This window comes from Polypterus senegalus, chromosome 10 (genome assembly GCF_016835505.1).
Source record: "Polypterus senegalus isolate Bchr_013 chromosome 10, ASM1683550v1, whole genome shotgun sequence".
Lineage (NCBI taxonomy): Eukaryota > Metazoa > Chordata > Cladistia > Polypteriformes > Polypteridae > Polypterus > Polypterus senegalus.
Genome location: NC_053163.1, coordinates 95,438,721 through 95,457,634, shown reverse-complemented (window position 1 = coordinate 95,457,634; position 18,914 = coordinate 95,438,721). Strand labels below are relative to the sequence as shown.

At 38.8% G+C, this 18,914-nt stretch overlaps 2 protein-coding genes across 3 annotated transcripts in view; one reads left to right on the top strand and one right to left on the bottom strand.

Annotated features, from left to right (window-relative positions):
- The window catches only part of si:ch211-159i8.4 (matrix-remodeling-associated protein 5), a 38,285-nt gene extending 35,324 nt beyond the window's left edge, over positions 1–2,961 (top strand). The window contains exon 7 of the mRNA XM_039766255.1: positions 629–2,961. Coding sequence (XP_039622189.1) covers positions 629–2,534 — 1,906 coding nt within the window. The 3' untranslated portion in view covers positions 2,535–2,961. The remainder of the gene's footprint in view (positions 1–628) is intronic.
- Positions 2,962–13,880: 10,919 nt separating this feature from the next.
- The window catches only part of med12 (mediator complex subunit 12), a 131,289-nt gene continuing 126,255 nt past the window's right edge, over positions 13,881–18,914 (bottom strand). For both annotated transcript variants that reach the window (XM_039766252.1, XM_039766254.1), the window contains exons 43-44: positions 14,824–14,905; positions 13,881–14,623 (exon numbers count right to left, since the gene is read on the bottom strand). In XM_039766252.1, coding sequence (XP_039622186.1) covers positions 14,586–14,623; positions 14,824–14,905 — 120 coding nt within the window. In that variant the 3' untranslated portion in view covers positions 13,881–14,585. The remainder of the gene's footprint in view (positions 14,624–14,823; positions 14,906–18,914) is intronic.

The window sequence follows — 18,914 nt, the reverse complement described above, 5'->3', positions numbered from 1 at the left end:
CATGGCCACCATGTACCCATCCTCTGATGGCAACTTCCAGCAGGATAATGCACCATGTCACAAAGCTCGAATCATTTCAAATTGGTTTCTTGAACATGACAATGAGTTCACTGTACTAAAATGGCCCCCTCTGTCACCAGATCTCAACCCAATAGAGCATCTTTGGGAGGTGGTGGAACGGGAGCTTCGTGCCCTGGATGTGCATCCCACAAATCTCCATCAACTGCAAGATGCTATCCTACCAATATGGGCCAACATTTCTAAAGAATGCTTTCAGCACCTTGTTGAATCAATGCCACGTAGAATTAAGGCAGTTCTGAAGGCGAAAGGGGGTCAAACACCGTATTAGTATGGTGTTCCTAATAATCCTTTAGGTGAGTGTATAATATATATATATATATATATATATATATATATATATAATGTATAGAAATGTATACAGGTATTTATGTATATGAATGTGTGACACATTAGATAGTTAGTTATTTATTTAATTTTGTCTGAAAAATTCCTCCATATATCTATATACTGAATATATCTATACATTCATGCACATTAAAAAATGTCTTTGAGATCTTTAACAAAATTCTTGGTCATATTAAATAATATTGTGATTCTTGTTTTACAGCCCAGAAAGACACCTCAAGGTTTTCCCTAATGGCACATTACGCATCCAGGCAATCACTGAGCAAGACCGTGGAGATTATGTTTGCATGTCGCGAAATCTTAATGGCGAGGAGACTGTGCTCTTCAGCCTTGAGATACAGATGAACCCTCCCAAAATTGAGCAGCAGGGAAGGACCCAAAAGAAAGTCTCTTATGGAGAGAGGCTTCAAGTGGATTGTGTGGCCTCTGGATTACCAGACCCTGAAGTGACCTGGAGCCTTCCGGATGGCACCATGATCAACAATGCTCTTCAATCAGATGACAATGGGGTACGCTCACGGCGGTACATCATATTTGAAAATGGAACCCTTTTCATGAAACAGATGAGCCTGAAGGACGAGGGTGACTACACTTGTTATGCAGAAAACAAGCTGGGAAAAGATGAGATGACAGTCAATGTTAAGGTAGTGCCGGATCGGCCCAGGATTTTATCTAAGGAACAAATGTTCATGAGGGGTAGGATTGGGGAGAGTGCTACCATGAAATGTGATGCCATTGGAGAACCCAAGCCCAAAATAATATGGCTGTCCCCTGGGAATTACATCATAACCTCATCTAATAAATATCAGGTGCTAGCAGATGGCACTTTAGTAATAAGAAATGTGGGCAGCACTGACCAAGGAACCTATGCTTGCGTTGCTCGTAACAATGCAGGAGATGATATAAAGAATATAAGGCTGGAAATTGATGGCAAAGAACCTGTAATAAATCAACGTGCAGGAAACACAACCATAAAACTGACAGCTCTGTCCTATCAGGCTAAGATACTGGATTGTAAAGTAGATGGTGTTCCTGAGCCACAGATTCAGTGGATCACATCTTACGGCAACATCTTGCCAAGGCCATATTTGGGAGGCAGATTTCAGGTTCACAGCAATGGGAGCTTAGAGTTGAGGGGCCTGAGAAGGTCAGATTCAGGACAATACTTCTGTGTGGCACGCAATGAAATGGGCGAAACAAAGCTAACTGTGGAACTTGAAGTGATAGCAACCGCAGAAAGGCCAGGCTTTCCACTGCCTCACAATATGGCCAACATTCTTAAGCCAGGTAGTAGGGAGATAATACTGGAATGCCTCGCACATGGCAAACCCGCTCCTCAAGTAACTTGGCTTCTACCCAATGGAACTCAGCTAGCACCAGGTGTCAAGTTCTTAAGGTTTCACCATTTCAAAGAAAATGGAGCCCTTCTAATCCTTAACCCAACAGGCACAGATGCAGGAACCTATCGCTGTCTGGCTAAAAACATAGCAGGACAGGCAGAGAAACGGTATGTTCTAGAATCAGGAAGGAAGCCTCAACCCCGGGGGAATACAGGCCTTGTAAGAATATCATATGGCGAGACCCTAAATCTGCACTGTTCCTTTGAGGGCTGGCCTCAACCTTCCATCTCCTGGATTTTACCCAGTGGCCTAGTCATGGACAAGCCCCAAGTCATTGGCAGGGCTTCTTTTCTAGCAAACAGCACTCTGAGTCTCCGGGAAGTGGCTACTTTTGACCGAGGCACCTATACTTGTAAGGCATCCAATGAGTTTGGTATTTCATCATTATCAATCCCTGTCATGGTAACAGTACACCCACCCCACATTACTAATGGGCCTCCATCCATCTCAAGGATCAAAAGAGGGCATCCCATATACATGAAATGTCATGCCGCTGGCATACCAAAGCCTGAAATATCCTGGACCCTACCAGGTAGGACCACGCTAGTAGCAAGCAATCGATTTGCCATGCAAGGAGGGATATTTATGACAGCTGACGGGACCCTTGTCATTCAAAGCCCAGCTTTCATGAACTCGGGGATTTACAAATGCAATGCACGCAATGCTCTGGGAACAGACTTTAAAGCTACATATTTACAAGTGTTATGAGATGGGCCAACTCACAACTCATAAATCAAAGTGTAGAAATGGATTTTATTATAGGGTATGGCTCTCGGTGGGAAAGAGATGGACTCCAAAGGGCCACAGACAGTTTAGGTTGAAGGACATCCAACTATCTTTAAAAAACAATAGTTCAGGGTTTGGTATTGAAAATGAAGTACAGCCAGGACATCGGTGTGGACAAAACTCAAAAAACTGTTTCTCATAACATAGCTTTGAATGCACAAGACAAACGATGACCACTAGGATTTCACTTTGTCTGATTTGCATACTAATCCTATTGTTTAAATCTCCTCTGCACCACTGACAATGGAAGGCTTTGTCCTTTTAATGATTTACAGAGTTTTATCTTTGTTTTTGTTTTATCATCTTGTAAGATACCAGGTTCTCTTTTATTTGTATTTATAAAAGACTTTCAGATGTTATTGAGCATCAATTTGTAAATATTAAAATGTATATTGATAATGTATATTGTTTTGAACAAAATACCCGAGTCTTTTTTTAGATGTTATTGAGAAATACACCTGTGAGCATTCTGATTTCCAAAACCAAGCCATTGCTCTAGTGGCGCATAGAACTTGCCAAAGTCAGAACGCTAGAAAGAAATAATGCACATAATTAAGTGGATGGGGTGGCTCTGTGATGGACTGACACTTTATCTATGCCTGAATTCCTGCTTTGTGCCATGATGCTGCCATTACAAGCTCTATTACCTCATAATCTTGTAGCGGATTAGGTGGGTTTGCGGATTTTATACAGTGGTAAATCAAATAGTAAAGGCAATTTGAAAATTAACTTCAAACTGCACAACACATTCACAGTGACCTATGGATAGTTCAAACGCACACAGCACGGAGCTCTGCTGTTAGTCTAGTTGAAGGCAAGGTCAAATGACCATGAACACCCCATTGTGGGATTGCACCATTGTTGAACAATGCACTGTAGTGAGGCTTCTTTGGGAAGAGGGAGTGAACTCTGCTGAAATTCACAAAAGAATGTTGGCTTATGCTGATCAGTAGGATGTTTGGGTACTCATCTTGCATAAACCTTACACTCCCAAGTCGTCATGCACTATGGCATGCACATATTCTTAGCTGATATCCAAATGTACAGCAACAGCACACAAAAGAATCTTCTCCGATGGAGGCATTTGCCATGTCGCTATGGGCTTGTTTGTGTGTGCAATGTTGATGGTCAACCAGGATGAGCTTCGTCAGTTCCACTTGTTCTTCCCGCTTTAAACCTTTTAATTGAGTCATTCATGCGGTTTTCACTTCCAAACTCAACCAACACCCTTCAGTGAATTTCATCAGGTTTCACTCCCTCTGTTCAAAGAAGTCTCACTTAATGTGTCATTCAGCAATGGTACAATCCTGCAGTGGAGTGTCCATGTTCAGTTGGCCTTGGCTTTAACTAGACTAACAGCAGAGCACTGGGCTGTGTGTGTTCAAACTATTCATACGCCATTACGAATGTGTAGCGTAATTTTTAAATTGCTTTTATTTTTTGATTTACTCTATATAAGGTTTAGGATGGTTTAAGTCTTTGTAGGATAATAGGTATATATGAAAAAATTATTATAATGAACTTCTATTGGTCTCATTGCACAGCTGATCCTTTAAACAGTCCTCAATGTCACATGTAAGCAAGAGTGGTCGTTTAATCCATTCCTTGGGTATCAGTATGCAATTGAAGCCTTTTTCCACTTTTTTTTTTTCATAAATTGTGAAGCACATCTGGACAGTATTGTACTGAAGCTAGTGGGTAATTCATAACAAGTGAGAGTGGCTTTCTTATTATTGAATCGTTTGCCTATTTCTCTGGCTGTCTAGATTGAGCCAATCAGTCTCTGGGTATTTTTTCTGATGTGCAACAAAACTTCTTTTTGACAAGAAAACCTTCATCTCCACGTATGAGTCTAACAATAAGTAATAAATAAAAAAAGAATAATAAGAATTCAGGTTTACAGACACAAGTAATCATGTCCCTAGTCAGCAAAGCTTAATCCATGTTCAGTTGTCTAGGCCACTCAAAATGTTTAATCAGTGCAGCAGTATTCATAATAATTACTATCATTCTCTGCCTGGCACTGTAGTGAAAGGACAGACAGACGTAGTGTCCTGGTCCTCATGTGCTTTGCACTACACATTAATAGCAAATGCAAAAGTTAGTGGTACATTGCACTACATACTCGGGTTAATAACACAGGCTAAGGACACTGTTACTGTACACTACCAGAAACCCCAGTGTGAAAGCACAAAGACAGAACCACTTTGCCACTGCAAATAATATATATTTATTTTTTAGTACTTAAGATAGTTATGTGACAGTTACAGTAACTGTCTATGAAAACCAATATGTAGACTTTGCCCATCAGATAACTAAATATAAACACTGCATCTCAGTACTCTTGCGGGCAAATCTGAGGTTCACTGAAATATCTGTGTAGTCACTCATGAATTAGCTACTATATTGCAATACCTTAAGCATTTTATAGGAGCAGACTAAAATAAATTAATGTGCAGTAGTCAACATGTGACCTCAACAATCATTCAATGTACATTTTTTTTTCAGGCTTCCTATTTATCATATAAACCTAATAAAAGGACAAGTATCGCTGTGCCTGCCTGGTTGCTATATCTCTAGCATTCCAAATGATGGCACATCACAGACATTTGTAGTAATAAAATTAACATTAACACTACTTTTACAAATCCCATACCAAATGGCATATAACAAAGACCTATGCATTGTATATGCATATGGTGCATCACAAACATCTGTAGTAATGCATTTTATTACTAGAAATGTTTGGGAGGCATCATGAATTGGAATGACAAATACAATGTATTTTATTACTACACTAGCAAAATACCCGCGCAGCAGCGAAATACTGCCTTAAAATTTTTATACTGCCTTAAAATTTTTATTAAGAAGAAAATTAAACCTTTTTAAACTGAGGGAAAAATACCAATAATTATTTATTAAGGATCTCTTTGTATACCACATTGTCATTTCAGCCCCCTGGTTGTAATATGACCAAGCTGTGCGCTGTGCTTACTCTTGAGCATGCAACTTACAGTTGGCCATGTGAAAAGTAATCTTTCAAATCTCACATCTTGGATTGCAGCTGTCATAATCGGTTTGAGTTTCATGGTTTGTTTCAATTACGACAGCATTTGCAGGACTTGTGTTGAAATGACATTTGGCATCTGTCAAGCGTTGTAAGCATACAACCGGTTTCATCGATAAAATCACATCCAGCATTTGAGAGTTTAAACATTCATAAACATCAAAGTGTCCACTACTGAAATCGTCACCTGTGAATCCAAGATGTTTAAGAGGCATTGGTGGTTGTCGAAAGGTGTAAAATATTTGGCCATTTCGGTACACTTGAAAGCGACAACTGAACAATTCAGCGGCAGCCATCAACTCGCATGCAGAACCATAGGTGAAGGGCTTAAGCATTTTACTCTTCTTGTGCTCCTGTGTAGTATAATTATCTCCTGTACCGTCATCAGTCCACACCGTGAACCTGTCCCAGTCATTCAATACATAAGACACAATGTTCCTCCAGATATCAAGAGTGAGCCTGATATGGCCGTGCAATATGTAACAAAGAGAATGGAAAAGGTAGGTGCCATCTCTGGGCATGGAAACCACTCAGTAAGTGACAGTTCTTTGATCAATGGTGATCACCTCAATAGACATGTTAATGGGGGTATAGTTGTAATAGGAATGATAAAGGAAATGGGTACCTGAACAATATAAAGTAAGTCTAAAATACCTACACAATAACTATAATCATAATAAACAAACAATAAAACAGCAGAGAAGCCGTGGATTAAATAAAAAGGCTGTAGTTATCAGCAGGGAGACGTGAATCCCGTGGCGTAGCAAGGAAGGGAATGTAGAGACTGGAGCGACAGACAGCCTTATATAGGCAGGCAGCCAACAACGTGGGTGGCGTTGGGATGGGGGACCCAACGCCGCCTCACACGGTGTCCGAGCTGCAGGCTATAGACATATATATGTACGTAAGTAGGATTCAGTTAGCGTTGGGAACCCGCGTAGCAAATTTCTTGAAGATGGGCCCATAAGTAACAAAGACCGTTGAAAAGTTCAAAATCCAGACATCATTACTATGAACATGGAGAGAAAGCTAATAAGCTTTTAGGTCAACAAATTCACAAGCAAGAAGTGCGCAACGCAATCTCGGTAATCACTAACACGAACGGAGATAAAATCATCAACACAAAAATATAATGCACACTTTCAGAGACTACTATAAATCCCTATATACTACTGAGTTTAAAGATGACAATATACAATCTAATGCATTTCTGTATAATTACAGATACCACAAATAGACGCTTTTAGTGTGGAGGAACTTGATAAACCTCTGGCATTATCAGAATTACTAGATGCTATAAAGTCACTCCAAGGTGGAAAAGCAGCAGGCCCTGACGTCTACCCTGCAGAGTTTTACAAGAAATTCTCCTCTCAGCTAGCTCCCCTCCTATTAGCAATATTTACAGAAGCCAGAGATAACCAATTTCTTCCACAAACCTTTCGCCAAGCACTAATCACTGTCTTTCCAAAACAAAATAAGGACTTATTACAATGTGCATCATACAGACCAATTTCACTTCTGAATAACGACGTTAAAATACTCTCTAAAATCATAGCTAGAAGGATGGAGAAAGTGCTCCCTCGGTAATATCACAAGACCAAACTGGATTTATTAGTGGCCGACACTTATCTTCAAATCTTCAACGCCTGTTTAATGTAATATACTCACCAACTAAATCAAACACCCCAGAAATATTATTATCATTGGATGCAGAAAAAGCATTCGACATGATTGAATGGAAATACCTTTTACTATATTGGAGAAGTTTGGGTTTGGCCCAACATTTGTGCATGGATTAAATTACTGTATACTAACCCAGAAGCTTCAGTTTGCATCGATAACATTTGCTCAGACTACTTTAAACTAGAACGTGGCACTAGACAAGGATGCCCTTGTCACCGCTGCTGTTTGCATTGCCATTGAACCACTGGCAATACATTGTCGAAATACTGATCAGATAAAGGGGATTAGCAGAGAAGGACTGGAACAGAAAATCTCATTATATGCAGATGATATGGTACTGTATATTCGGACCCAGAAAATTCTGTGCCTGCAGTCTTAGCAGCACTCACAGAATTTCAAAAGATCTCTGGTCTCAGAATTAATCTGAATAAAAGTGTACTCTTTCCAGTGAATTCTCAAGCATATAATATTAGATTAGACACCCTACCTTTTATCATTGCAGAACAGTTTAAATACCTAGGGGTAAACATCACAAGTAAACATAAAGCTCTTTATCAACAAAATTTCGCCGTCTGCATGGAAAAAATTAAACAAGACTTGCATAGATGGTCAACCCTTCATCTCACACTAGCTGGAAGAATTAACACTGTTAAGATGAATATTCTTCCTAAGCTCCTTTTGTTATTTCAAAACATCCCAATATACATTAATAAATCATTCTTTAAGCAATTAGATTCAACAATAACCTCATTTATTTGGAATTCAAAACATCCACGCATCAAAAGAGCGACCCTACAAAGACAAAAGGCAGAAGGCGGCATGGCTCTACCTAACTTCCAGTTTTATTACTGGGCAGCAAATATACAGGCGATAAGAACCTGGACACAAATAGAAGAACATACACAGGCTTGGACCGCAATAGAAGTAAAATCCTGCAGTACTTCTTTGTATTCCTTGCTCTGTGCTCCAATAAACACACGTTATCGGCAATACACTAATAACCCAATTGTGCTCCACTCACTTAGAATCTGGAACCAATGTAGAAAGCATTTTAAGACGGAGAAGCTTCTATCTGTGGCACCCTGCAAGAGAACCACCTCTTTCAACCTTCACAAACATATGCAGTTTTAATATCTGGAAAAATTTGGAATTAACTTGCTTAGAGATCTTTATATAGACAACGTCTTTGCATCCTATGAACAATTACATTCCAAATTTAACATTCCAGCTACACATTTCTTTCACTATCTTCAAATCAGGAACTTTGTTAAACAGAACCTTCCAGATTTTCCTCATCTTGCACCCTCATCCACGCTGGAAAAATATTGCTCAATCTCAAGGATTAGACTCCATCTCTACAATATATAAAATCATTTTACAATCCCTTCCTTTCAAAGATCCAAGAGGACACTGGGAAAAGATCTCTCAATTAATATATCAGAAAAAGGAGTGGAAAGTAGCAATGCAGAGAATTCACTCGAGCTCCATATGCGTAAAGCATACAATTATACAACTCAAAATTATATATCGAGCACATCTGTCTCGACTAAAACTCTCAAAATGTTTCCAGGGCATGATCCACCCTGCGAGCGTTGCAACCAAGCCCCAGCCTCACTGGGTCACATGTTCTGGGCCTGCACCAAATTAACATTATTCTGGACAAAAATTTTTAATTACCTTCAGACAGCCTTGGACTCACAATCCCTCCTAACCCATTAACAGCTGTGTTTGGGGTTCTTCCAGAGGGCTTAAAGTGGAGAAGACAAACAAATTGTGATTGCATTCACTACACTGTTGGCACGCAGACTTATTCTGATAAACTGGAAGAACCCAAACTCTCCTCTTTAAGTCAGTGGGAAACTGATGTGTTATATTATTTGAAATTGGAAAAATCAAATACTCAGTTAGAGGATCCGTACAGACTTTTTTCAAAACATGGCAGGATCTAATCAGTAATATTTTAAAATAAGTTTATAAAGCACAGAGAATTTATTAATTTAGGTATGTTTACAAGCCTTAAATTTTACGCTGTTTGGCTTGCTCTCTCTCAGGGGTGGGGATTGATCTGTTCTTAACTCAATTCTTCTTTTTGTAAAAACTTGATTGCTTTGTATGGATTGTAATAAAGTTAATAAAAATAAAAAAAAGTTCAATATGGCGGCCAACAGAGGCGTCATATCACCGAAATAAGTACGTACATCGGTTTCGGTTAGCGCAGGGAAGCCGCCTACCAAATTTCGTGAAGATGGGGCCATAAATAAGAAAGTTCAACATGGCGAACGTTGTCGACCATTGTGGGTAGAATTTCGAAATGAAACCTACTTAACTTTTGTAAGTAAGCTGTAAGGAATGAACCTGCCAAATTTCAGCCTTCTACCTACACGGGAAGTTGGAGAATTAGTGACGTTGGAAAGTTCAATATGGCAGCTGACAGTGGCGTCATACCACCGAAATAAGTACGTATATTGGTTTCGGTTAGCACAGGGAAGCCGCCTACCACATTTCGTGAAGATGGGGCCATTAATAAGAAAGTTCAACATGGCGGACGTGGTCGACCGTTATGACCGTTACGCATAGAATTTCGAAATGAAACTTGCTTAACTTTTGGGAAGTTGGAGAATTAGTGATGAGTCAGTGAGTGAGTGAGTGAGTGAGTGAGTCAGGGCTTTGCCTTTTATTAGTATAGATAGATACATTTACAAAATTCATTCCAATAGATGGTGTACTACAAATGTTAATGCGGAGGTCTACATTAATTACTTAGATTTTAGCCCATCTTAGATGGGTAGCACAGCTAGTGATCCTATAAAATTATATAAAGCTTATAAAAAAACCCCAAAGCAAAGTTAACAATAGTCTTAAGATGCTTTGGGGACAAATGTTTAATCCAAGACATTTTATTTACACTGTACATATTTTAGCCGGGGGATTGATAAGAAAGGCCATCTATGCTGGAGTTTGCCCAAATTTCTTTTTGGAGCACCTAAATACAGCAAAAATATCTAAAATCTAGCAGTACTTTTTGATCAAAAAAATAGTTTTAAATCGCATTAAGCATTGTCTTTTTACATGTAAACTGCAGCTCCTGCATTCACTGCCATTTCGAGTCTCGTGACATTACTCGGCCTACCATATCTGAAAAAATGAAAGATTGATGCTCATGTCTATGGCCATTAAAAGCTTGAAATACTAGAAATTCCTAACAGTTTTCTCCTGGGCTTCCCTGACCCATTCCACTTGCCCATAAAGTTTACATAATTGGTTGACACCATTATGAAAACTTTACATATTACTGTTGTGCACCCTGACAGTAACAACTTAATTATTTTTTTAATGATTAAACAGTAACTCTGCTTTCCAAACAAATGTTAAATTGCGTGCCTTCAGCCTGCAACTAGATTTACTAACAGTCAGACAATTGATGGCAAAAATAGTCCACAAAACTCAAAGACTCTTAGTGATGTCACCTTGGCCTGGGATTGTGTACTTGCTTCATGTGCAATTGTGTAGCCAGATACTTTACTAATGACATAACACTCTCAAAGCTGCTGAACTCAGTTCAGTGTCATGGGGTGCTGGAGCACTGGATGGAAAGCAGGAATCAGCCCTGAACAGAGCATGCTAGTCCATCACAGGCCCACTCAAGCACAAACAGGGGCCACTTTGGAATTAACAGTTAACCTAAAGTGCACATCTTTGGTGATGTGGGAGTTAAACAGGGGTCACCAGGGGAAAAATCAACATACAGATTGGTACAATTTCTAAACCACGCAAAGCATTCAAACCTAATACAGTAGATCAATGAGGAAGCAGCAGCACTAAGCCCTGCACCACATAGCTAATTCACATTAATAACCATTGTAATCAACTACAATGATTATGAGACAGAACTAAATAAAAGTTGTGTTAAAACAACTAAATATTACTGATCACTAAAACAAAAGAATTCACTATGACATTCAGGAAATGCTGAAAGTGCATTGTCAGAGAAACTATCTACTGTATACTCTAGGATGCTTTAGATTCCACAGTTTATGGATATACTGTGACCTGAGATAAACCCATGACATCAAATTTATACTACAAAAGGCAAAAAGAGGCATCTGCTTTCTGAAACTACCTGAGGGAAAATGAGTTCAATAACAGCTAATTCTTGGTGATACACAGTCCCCATATGGGACAGGACTGACTAAAAGGCCATCCAAGGGGTTATGAGATCTGCATATAAAAAGAATAGTATCTGAAACAAACCTTATGAGCATAATGAAAAATACTGTGAAAACAATTCAATTTTAAAAGACTCCAACAATCCCAAGGACAAACTGGTATCTCCTTTATTGTCTTGCAATTAGTATCATAGTGTCAAAGCCCAGACAGCCGACTGTGAATAATGAGGGATATAGGACTAAAGAACTGCAAATTTTAATACATCATGATGCTGTAACGTTGATGAACTGCACTATATTATACATTGCCAGATGTTAAGATTGCTTTTCTAAACTACCTTTACATTTTTAATTGCAATTTTGAGAACTACAAAAAAATAAAGCCAATTTACAAGTATCATATATGCGGTGGCACAACGAGTGCTGTAGTCTTACATCTTTAGAGCGCTAATGTGGAAGTTCTGGATGTTGTTTGTAGATGGGTGAAGAATTGGCTAAAAGACAAGAAGCAGAGGGTAATGGTGTGAGGAACCTTTTCAGAATTAGCTGATGTTAAGTGTGGTGTGCCATTAAGGTAACTGCTTGGACCAATACTATTTTTAATTCTAATTTAATTTTAATTAAATGATTTGGAAAGGAATATAGATAACAAGCTGGTTTATTTTGCAGATGACACCAAACTAACAGAACTGGCAGATAATCTAGAATCAATTGAGGCCTGGGCAGATATGTGGCAGATGAAAGTTAATGTACTGTAAGAAAATGTAAAGTATTACAAGGAGGAAGTAAAAATGTCAGATATGAATACACAATGCGAAAAGTACACCTTATGAGAAGGATTAAAGAGTCATAATGGACTTGTCACTATCAACTTCCAGACAATGTTCTCAAGCCATTAAGAAGGCTAACAGAATGTTACGTTATATAGCACAATATGTATAGCACAAGTCCATGGAGATTGTGTACACTTTGGCTTTCAGGAAACAAAAAAAAGACATAGCAATGCTAAAAATAAGTCAAGAGAAGAGCGACTAGGGAATGAGTTACAAGGAAAGATTAAAAAAAGATGTGCCTTTTCAGTTTACACAAAAGGAGATTAAGAGGTAAGATGATTGAACTGTTTAAAAATTATGAAGGGAATTAATACAGTGGATCAAGACTATTACTTTAAAATAAGTTCAACAAGAACATGGGGAAACAGTTGGAAACTTGTTAAGAGTAAATTTCACACAAACATTAGGAAATCTTTGTTCACACAGAGAACCACAGAGATATGGAATAAGCTACCAAGTAGTATGGTAGACAAGAGGACTTCCAAAACTAGACTTGATGTTATTCTAGAGGAATTAAATGGATAGGACAGACAAGCTTTATTGGGTTGAATGGCCTGTTGTGTAAATGTTTCTAATTTTCAGTATCACATACCAAGTTTAAGAAAGTAAATATTATATGAATTATTATAAATACCAGGCATAGAACTCACATTACTGCTTATTCGCTATTCTTGGTACAGGTCTCAGTGGCAACTTACCAAGGTAGAGAGAACAGTCCACCAGCTGCAATCTACAGCTAATGCTAAAGCATTCCAAACACAGCCACAAAATATACTCAATCCAAAATGCCCTGGCCCCATTGTACATCCTTCTCAACCCAGAGGAAAAGTAGCTATACTCCTTTGATGTAGAGTAAGCCCACCAAATTATATGCAGGAGCCTCATTTTTCCCACTTGCAGTTGCGATCTCATTTTTTACGTCATTGCTGAGAGACTAACACCAAAAGGGAGGATAGAAATGTAGGCTAACAGGTAAATTTAAATGTTCATCAAATGAATTAGCTTCCTACTGCTGCAGAACAGGTTTGATTTTCATTCTTATGATCACCTCTACCTCACTTGTGACTCAGACCATATGGTCCTTCAACTTCTCAACTTGAGGCAGCTGTTCACTGCTTTCCTATAAGAGGAAAAAACATTTTTCCAGGAGCGGACCATGACTTGAAATCTGGAGATGCATACTGAGCTAGGCTCAGCTCAAGCTTATGTGAATGCCACAGATCATAGTCTGAAAACACCAAGAGGACACCATTACTTTGAAACAGCAGAGATGCTACTATTAGCTTACCAAAGTGGATACTTACCAAACCTTGACAGCTCATTAATGTCCTTGTCTGTTTCTTAATCAATGAGAAAGAGGTGGACACAATTTCATTAAATCAAAAAATAAATGTTTAAAAGACCAAATGTAAAAACATTACAGTAAAGCCCTAAAGTCAAACCCATTGCCAATCTTCCATTTATATACATTTTACCAGCATAACTGGTATTTTGAACAATACAAAAAAAGACAGATTGGTACAGTTAATCTGATAAAAACTCAGAAATCATTTTAATAAAGAAAAAAGTTGTACAAAGTACAAATTGAAATAAAAAATGCATCAATACTTTTTTATATTTTTTTTTTTACACAAACTAACAAATTTGTTATCAACAAAATTTAATTAACTGCTAATCCAGTCCAGCTTTATTGGGATTTAAAGGATAACTTAATTATATTTTAATGTCACTGAAGATCGCAGTAACAAAGATATTGCAGAACAAGTAGGAAAGACACTGAGCAACATTTGTGCACTAGTATGTATTTTATGTATGTACATACATATATACTCATTTTACAATAGGATGTGTGCATGTATGTAAGAGGCATGTGTATGTACAAGCACACAGATGTAGCTTTTTCTCACTCTATATATACATATTTTAGTCACACACATACGCACATACCTTCAGCCCACTCACAACCATATATACAGAGGGAGAGAAAGAGAGAGAAATGTATTTAATAGTCTTCTGACAAACAGCCTAAATTATATTACTATTCCTACTTCTCCATCAGCCTACTTTGCAATCTATCACAAGGTTAAACATCTTAATGAGCAAAGTTTCTTGTGTTGTCTCTGAGATGCCCTCTATTTTGCTGGCCAGAAAGAGAAAACATCAGTACAGTTGGCTTTGCTGCTTCAGAAGACTGCTCTCCTTGTTCTTCTCAATAGGGCAATTATCAGTAGTAAGGAGTGGTGTTCTGCTGAGGCTGAGTGTCTGCAACAAAAAGATTGGAAATAAACATCAGAAGGTCAGCGTATTCATAAAAAAATGGTGTGTCCTCAAAGTTTATTTTATCGCGGGACATTTTAAAATTACACATAATAAAAATATATAAAACTGTGCTTTAACATTTAAAAAAAAATTAAGATTCTGCCAAAATAAAAGTGTAATTCAAAGTTCAGATGGCAACTTACTACTGAGTTGTTGTTGAAGCTGCCGGACCAGTGCTGCCGTTTGTTGCTGCTGTTGGGTTTGTTGCATGCCATGCCTCGGAAACTAAAATACAAATAATTGAAAATTAAACAGACATATAGTAAACAGAAGTATTTAGTTTGGGAAAAGTAATTACACTTTAAATTTGGAATACAGTAATCCCTCCTCCATCGCGGGGGTTGCGTTCCAGAACCCCCCGCGATAGATGAAAATCCGCGAAGTAGAAACCATATGTTTGTACAGTTATTTGGATATATTTTAAGCCCTTATAAACTCTCCCACACTGTTAACATTATTAGAACCCTCTACACATGAAGTAACACCCTTTAGTCAAAAGTTTAAACTGTGCTCCATGACAAGACAGAGATGACAGTTCTTTCTCACAATTAAAAGAATGCAAACATATCTTCTCTTCAGGAGCAGAGAATTTCAGAGAGAGAGAGAGAGCGCTGGCAAAGAAAAGCAAATAATCAAAAAATCAATACGTGTGCTTTTAAGTTTGGCGAAGCACCGCAATAAAGCAGCATTTTTTAGAGGAGCGTCAGTATCTTCTAAGCAAACAGCCTCTGTGCAAACAGCCCCTCTGCTCACATCTCCTCCGTCAGGCGCAGAGAACGTCAGAGAGAGAGAGAGAGAGAGTGAGAGAGAGCGAGATTAAAGCAAACAATCAAAAAATCAATAAGTATGCTTTTGGAAGCACTGCGATAAAGCGGCATTTCTTAGAGGTGCCTCCGTATCCACTAGGCAAACAGCTTCTGTGCAAACAGCACCTCTGCTCACACCCCCTCCGTCAGGCGCAGAGAATGTCAGAGAGGGTGAGAGAGAGGCAGAGACAAGCAAACAATCAAGCGCCGCGCAGGAAGCATATCTTATAGCATTGAGGAGTTTTAGTTAATATGTAATACGTGCTCTGATTGGGTAGCTTCTAAGCCATCCGCCAATAGTGTCCCTTGTATGAAATCAACTGGGCAAACAATCTGAGGAAGCGTGTAGCATAAATTAAAAGACCCATTGTCCGCAGAAATCCGCGAACCAGCGAAAAATCCGTGATATATATTTAGATATGCTTACATTTAAAATCCGCGTTAGAGTGAAGCCGCGAAAGTCGAAGTGCGATATAGCGAGGGATTACTGTATGTGGCATAATTAAACGATTAAATACTGAAATTGGATTCTGTGATATTACAATTGACTTTCCTGTTTTACTTGACTGAAGTTTGAAATGAATAACAATAGTGAAAAATATGAACTTGTTACACCCAATTAGAGAAACCCTTCATTGAAACCATCCAACAGACATCAGATATATCCGTAATTTCAAGAGTAGGTCTAGAAAAATATTCAGGTACAGTACATGATGCACACACACACCCCAATACATTATCTGACATTTACACTGAATAAAGTCTTGTGAGATAAGCCCTTGTTTTTACATTAGAGCTGTTAGCTAATAATTCACATTGTATTATTTCATATTTAAAATGCTTTTAAATGTGCGATTAAAACTATTAAGAGTTACATACTGTGAAAGGCACTATATAGGCGCCCGACCCAACACAGACTGGACACGGAGGCACATGTAAAAATAAAACTATTATTTATTTTTCTTCACCAGTGGGCACACGTCCTTCTCGTGTCCCACAGGTAGTACATAGTCCCAAGCACAGCAAATACCAATAAAGATACAAAATATCCTCCAATCCTCCTAGGTAGCTTTGTCTTCTCCCTCCCGACTCTGGCTCCTTTTATTAGGCACCTGGAAGTGCTCCTGGTGCTTGATTGCCAACACCCGGCTGCACTTCCGGGTGTGGCAAAACTACTGCCCAGAAGAGCCCAGCAGCTTCCACTTCAGCACCCCCTGGCGGCACCTGCGGGACCCAACAGGGCTATACCAAACTCCAACTCCCATGGAGACCTGCGGGAGTCTGAGGCACCACTGCAAACCAGGGGGGCTGCCAACTAGCATCCGGGGGAGGTATTGGGTCTCCCATGCTTGCTCCCCTGGAACATATGCTGCATGGGCCCTGGCCATCTGCCACAATACACATGTGTAATATGAGGCTGCTGTAGACTATTACCTTACAATTTTCTCATTAAATGATCACATTTTTATACAGAAGCGAACTCTGTTAAATACTTACAAAAGTTTAATCATAACACAGAAAGAAAAGAAATATCCTGGGATTGCTTTCACCCTACGTTCTTTTTTATGTTTGAAGAACAACAGCCTCCTTTTCTTTTTGCAGACAAACTTTAGGTGGGACACAAACATATCATTTGTGGCACGATTTCAGTTGGGGTTCCTTGTTGTTCTGCATTCTTTTTGATAACATAAGCTAGTGAATTTTAAATTCACAAGTAAGTCTTCATGGGCCAATGTTAACCAGAGCTGAAGAGAAAGCAGTAGTTTACCCAGAGTATTTGACTTTAATATTTGATATTGCACTCTTTCTTCGCTGTAGTACTGTGTAAAACAAAGTTAACCCAAGCTCACTAAAGTTTGGATCGAGCATTTGAAATAAGGAACATTTGCAGCAGTGATACTGTTTGTGGTGTAACACATGAAGAAATGAAAAACTCATTACTTGTATTGAGATATGCCATCTGTTACAATACATTTTGTTATGCATACACTAATAATAGCACTGCTATCCTCATTGCAACATATTGCACACCAAAATATTTCCATTGCTATACTAATTTCTATACCAATATATTGTGTAAAAATGAAAAAGAAAAAACTTATCAATGATATACTGCAGAGATAAATATTCAATTATGACCATTTTTTCCTACCCTCTAATAATGTCTAGCTTTATTTTTTAGTATTATATGTTCCTGTACAAGCTACTCTGCATTTAAAGAGTTTGCTATGAATTTTTTTTCCATGTGTCATCCATTTTCCATATTAAAGACTGAAAGAAAATCAATTACAGCCTTCAAAATCATCTGCTATTCTGCAACACAACATTTTAAATGCTACTTAATCTATTCTGAGGATGCTTTTCTTTTATAGCCATATTTGTTTGCTCTAAGGAAATTATGCTTTTTGAACCTGAGCCATAGCCCAAACCACATTAACAAACTGAGTTATCTTCCTCTTCTTCTTTCGGCTGCTCCCGTTAGGGGTTGCCACAGCAGATAATCTTCTTCCATATCTTTCTGTCCTCTGCATCTTGTTCTGTTACACCCATTACCTGCACGTCCTCTCCCACCACATCCATAAACCTCCTCTTAAGCCTTCCTCTTTTCCTCTTCCCTGGCAGCTCTATCCTTGGCATCCTTCTCCAAATATACCCAGCATCTCTCCTCTGCACATGTCCAAACCAACACCAATCTCGCCTCTCTGACGTTGTCTCCCAATGAGCTGACCCTCTAATGTACTCATTTCTAATCCGATCCATCCTCATCACACCCAGTGCAAATCGTAGCATCTTTAACTCTGCTACCTCCAGCTCTGTCTCCTGCTTTCTGGTCAGTGCCACCGTCTCCAACCCAGATAACATAGCTGGTCTCACTATCGTCTTGTAGATACTCCCTTTCACTCTTGCCGATACCAGTCTGTCACACATTACTCCTGACACTCTTCTCCACCCATTCCACCCTGCCAGCATTCTCTTTTTCACCTCTCTTCCACAATCCCTATTACTCTGTAATGTTGATCCCAAGTATTTAAACTCATCCACCTTCGCCAAATCTATTCCTTGCATCCTCACCATTCCACTGACCCCCCCTCTCATTTACACACGTGTATTCTGTCTTGTTCCTACTGACCTTCATTCCTCTCCTCTCTAGAGCATATCTCCACCTCTCCAGGGTTTCCTTGACCTGCTCCCTACTTCCCAGTTTAAGCAGACTGTGCGCATGGCTGAGGCAGCCTGTGCTTGATGCTGTATACTGATTATTAGTGGGTTAAATACTTTGACTAGTGCACTAACAGTAACAATGCTAAAGTGGCTATGGTATTTGGAATAGTTTGGTTATTCTGTGGACCATTATATTGTTACAGGTTAATTACAATCAGATGCCTTAAACTAATAAACAATATGCGGTTAATTACAGTGTATTTGAT